Source organism: Anarrhichthys ocellatus, unplaced genomic scaffold (assembly GCF_004355925.1).
Source record: "Anarrhichthys ocellatus isolate YVR2014 unplaced genomic scaffold, GSC_Weel_1.0 scaffold758, whole genome shotgun sequence".
NCBI classification, from domain to species: domain Eukaryota; kingdom Metazoa; phylum Chordata; class Actinopteri; order Perciformes; family Anarhichadidae; genus Anarrhichthys; species Anarrhichthys ocellatus.
In genome coordinates this window covers 3,056-7,253 of record NW_022280732.1, presented here as the reverse complement: position 1 = coordinate 7,253, position 4,198 = coordinate 3,056, and the positions used below count along the sequence as shown (strand labels likewise).

Here is a 4,198-nt window from a genome sequence, read left to right as displayed (position 1 = left end):
CAGGTTATTGATCATCAGGTTATTCATCATCAGGCTATTAATCATCAGGTTATTGATCAGTAGTTTATTAATCATCATGTTATTAATCATCATGTTATTAATCATCATGTTATTGATCATCACGTTATTGATCATCACGTCTTTAATCATCAGGTTATTGATCATCACGTTATTGATCATCATGTTATTAATCATCACGTCTTTAATCATCAGGTTATTAATCATCAGGTTATTAATCATCAGGTTATTAATCATCATGTTATTTATCATCATGTTATTGATCATCATGTTATTAATCATCAGGTTATTAATCATCATGTTATTTATCATCAGGTTATTAATCATCAGGTTATTGATCAGCAGGTTATTAATCATCAGGTTATTAACCATCAGGTTATTAACCATCAGGTTATTAACCATCAGGTTATTAATCATCAGGTTAATAATCATCAGGTTATTGATCAGCAGGTTATTAATCATCAGGTTAATGATCATCATGTTATTAATCATGTTATTGATCATCAGGTTATTGATCATCATGTTATTGATCATCAGGTTATTGATCAGCAGGTTATTAATCATGTTATTAATCATCATGTTATTAATCAGGTTATTTTTCATCAGGTTATTAATCATCAGGTTATTAATCATCATGTTATTAATCATTAGGTTATTTTTCATCAGGTTATTAATCATCAGGTTAATGATCATCATGTTATTGATCATCAGGTTATTGATCACTAGGTTATTGATTGTCAGATTATTGATGATCAGGTTATTGATCGTCAGGTTCTTATCAATAACTAATGCACTATACTATAATTACTATAGCAGATAACTGCAGTAATGTCGGAATCATACGATCACAATGTTAAAATATACATTCAACTTACATTTACTTAATGACTGAGGATGAGGGAGCAGCTCCTCTTCATGGAGTCCACCATGTTTCTACAGGAGCCCAGAGAGGACAAATCAACACTGTCTCTACAGAGGGAGATTCTGTTTTCTACGCTCCCTGAATGCACCACAGTTCTCTACAGGCTGAGAGACGGAGGTGAGGACACTATACTCTACAATGAAGACAGATTCAATTTCAGGGTTCATTTCTGTAATGTTTTCAGAAACACAATTCAGTGAACCATTTTTGTAATATGAGAGAAATTGGAGCCACCATGTTGGAGCAGGACACATATTTACTTCTGTCTCATTTCTTTAAAAACAAAACAACTTTAAGTACTTGTACTATAGCACTGAACATGCTTTTAATTATTAATAATATTTGTTTACAATAAACTCATTTTGAGTCACTTTGAACAAAAGCTTCAGCCACATATAAAGATGCAGATAAAACATTATTATTATTATTAAGTATCACTTATTCCACGTGTGAAACCAAAACAACATGTTCAGGTTCTGGTGTTTGTATGAAACAAGTCAACAACATCTCTTTAATAATTATATTTTATTTTCATCACAGTGTTGATAAAACACTGATTTTTCATCAATCCAGTTTAACAATTAACAATACACATTTTATTTGTTCAGCACACATAAAGTAAAGGTTCCTGCTCTGATAAAGATGGACCTGGATCTTTAAAAATGTCCCAAAATGAGCAGATCATCACCAGAGGTTTTAAGATCTGTATGCAAATATAAGTAGTAACAAAACATTCAACATCTCAAACTTCTTCATGTAAAAATCCAGAATATTTCTGACTGGAACTCAAACTAACTTAAATGTACACTTTATACACAGAAGAGATATTGATCAGCTGTATTGATGAACAATCAATATGAGAGATATGATTGAGAATATTTCAAGCTGCAGAAGTGACATGAAGCTGTTCAGATAACAGACTCCTTCATCAATCAGCTCAAAATGAGAAGAGAACTCTTCTTCTCTTTTATCATCAGGAGGTAGAAACGTGTTTATTATCAGATTTACATTCATGCAACAAAACCTTTAAAATGTTCAAATGTTGTGTCGTTATCTGATGACATCATTATAGTTATGATGAAGCTCTATCGCCTTCCTCACAGCAGCTGCTCCTTCAGTCCCCTCAGGGTCCTAAAGCCTGTCGGTCCAGATGAACTGAACTGACTGAACAGTATTGATCACTGATCGGGACTGTTCGAAGTCTTTGTTTACATTTACAGTGTCGTTTCCATTGTGACAGATGAAGTCACTGCCAGCTGTGCAGCCGCAGGAAGTCGGGCAGCGCGGTGATCTGATCCGGGCCGGACCGGGCCAAACACCTGAGTGCCTGCAGTAGGAGAGGAGGCGGAGCCAGACCACACAGCCAGCTGAACACTTCGTTTCCCAGCAGGCTTTGCCAGCGATGCGACTCGTCCCGCAGGCGGCACAGCGCTGGAGGTTTGGGCAGGAAGAGCAGCAGGAAGTCGAGGCAGCGTTGCGCGTGGCGGCGGTCCGCGCCGTCGCAGGAGACGAGTCGCTGCAGCGCGGCGTCCAGACCAGTGGGGAGCGCGCCGTGAACCAGCAGCAGCAGCAGACAGTCGGGCCGCGACAGCTCCACCGCCAGCTGCACCGCCGTCTTTCCCGCGTCTGCCGCATGTAAACAACCGCCCCGGCTGTCCAGGAAGTCCTGCATGTGACCATCCTTCAGAGCCGCCACCATCATGCCGAGGATCGACACGCGGTTGTAGCGCACTGCCAAGGTCAGGTGTGGTGCGCCGCTGCTGCGGCAGCAGCAGAAGCTGCAGCAGGGTGGCCTGAGTGCGCTCTCTGTGTACTTGTTGAGCAGGAAGCGGGCGTAGTCCTGGTGGTCGTGGACCAGCGCGTACAGCAGCGCCTCGGACGGCAGGAAGGCTCGAGGATGTCCGTCCTCCCAGCTGAAGACCTCCATGCCGCGCATGTCCTCCAGTAGCCAGACAGGAAGCTGCTCCCGCACGGCGCAGTAGAAGGAGAACGACGTCCGCTCACACTGACGCTGAGACGGAGACGAGGACAGACGCTCCACCTGAGAGGACAGCAGCCACGGCATGATGACACACCTGAGACACACCTGGGGAGACACGAGAAGCACCTGGTCTGTAAGAGACGCAACACACACCTGGTCTAAAGGAGACAAAAGACACACCTGGTCTGAAGGAGACAAGAGACACACCTGGTCTGAAGGAGACAAGAGACACACCTGGTCTGAAGGAGACACAACACACACCTGGTCTGAAGGAGACACAACACACACCTGGTCTGAAGAAGACATAAGACACATTTGGTCTGAAGGAGACAAGAGACACACCTGGTCTGAAGGAGACAAGAGACACACCTGGTTTAAACGAGACAAGAGACACACCTGGTCTAAACGAGACAAGAGACACACCTGGTCTGAAGGAGACAAGAGACACACCTGGTCTAAACGAGACAAGAGACACCTGGTCTGAAGGAGACACAACACACACCTGGTCTAAAGGAGACAAGAGACACACCTGGTCTAAAGGAGACGAGAGACACACCTGGTCTGAAGGAGACACAACACACACCTGGTCTAAAGGAGACAAGAGACACACCTGGTCTAAAGGAGACAAGAGACACACTTGGTCTGAAGGAGACACAACACACACCTGGCCTGAAGGAGACACAACACACACCTGGTCTGAAGGAGTCCCTAAAATCCAACTGAGAAACTGTATAAACGTTCTAATCCTGGTTCAGCCTGCAGTCACAAACCGTCTGTCTCTCAGTCAAACCTCCGTCCTCAGCTCCTTCTCACTTTTATAGTCTCACCCCCAGTGATCTGCGTCTTGTTCTTCTGCTGTGTCCCGCTCCTCTTGCTGCCCGCCCCCCCCTCATCAACTCCATGTGTGGATGTTTGTTTCTGGAGTGGTGGTGGAGGGGGGGGGGGGGGTAGATTGAGTGTCTCACATAGCGAACATAGCGGCCTTCAGATAAACACAGTAAACAGCTCATAACACTGATCAGCTGATCAGTAGTCACGTGACTTCACAATAATTACAGAAAGTACACAAAGTACATGTGGTCTACAGAGGTATTGAAGTAAACGTTGTTTTTAATAAATATTTTAATGTATAAATAGCTAGTACACTTTATAGGTACTAGTACTATACTGGAGTACAGTTTGGAGGTACTAGTACTGTGCTGGAGTACAGTTTAAAGGTACTAGCACTGTACTGGAGTACAGTTTGGAGGTACTAGTACTGTGCTGGAGTACAGTTT

At 43.3% G+C, this 4,198-nt stretch overlaps 1 protein-coding gene across 1 annotated transcript; it reads right to left on the bottom strand.

Annotated features, from left to right (window-relative positions):
• Positions 1-1,450: 1,450 nt before the first annotated feature.
• ankrd9 (ankyrin repeat domain 9) lies at positions 1,451-4,192 on the bottom strand. Its single transcript, XM_031838482.1, has 2 exons — positions 3,613-4,192; positions 1,451-3,026 (listed from the first exon to the last, which is right to left on the bottom strand). The coding sequence occupies exon 2, from the start codon at positions 3,003-3,005 to the stop codon at positions 2,187-2,189; it is 819 nt and encodes a 272-aa protein (XP_031694342.1). The 5' UTR covers positions 3,006-3,026; positions 3,613-4,192; the 3' UTR covers positions 1,451-2,186.
• Between the last annotated feature and the right edge of the window lie 6 nt (positions 4,193-4,198).

Excerpts from the sequence above, each read along its gene's own strand:
- ankrd9 (XM_031838482.1), bottom strand. The coding sequence starts at position 3,005 with ATGCCGTGGCTGCTGTCCTCTCAGGTGGAGCGTCTGTCCTCGTCTCCG.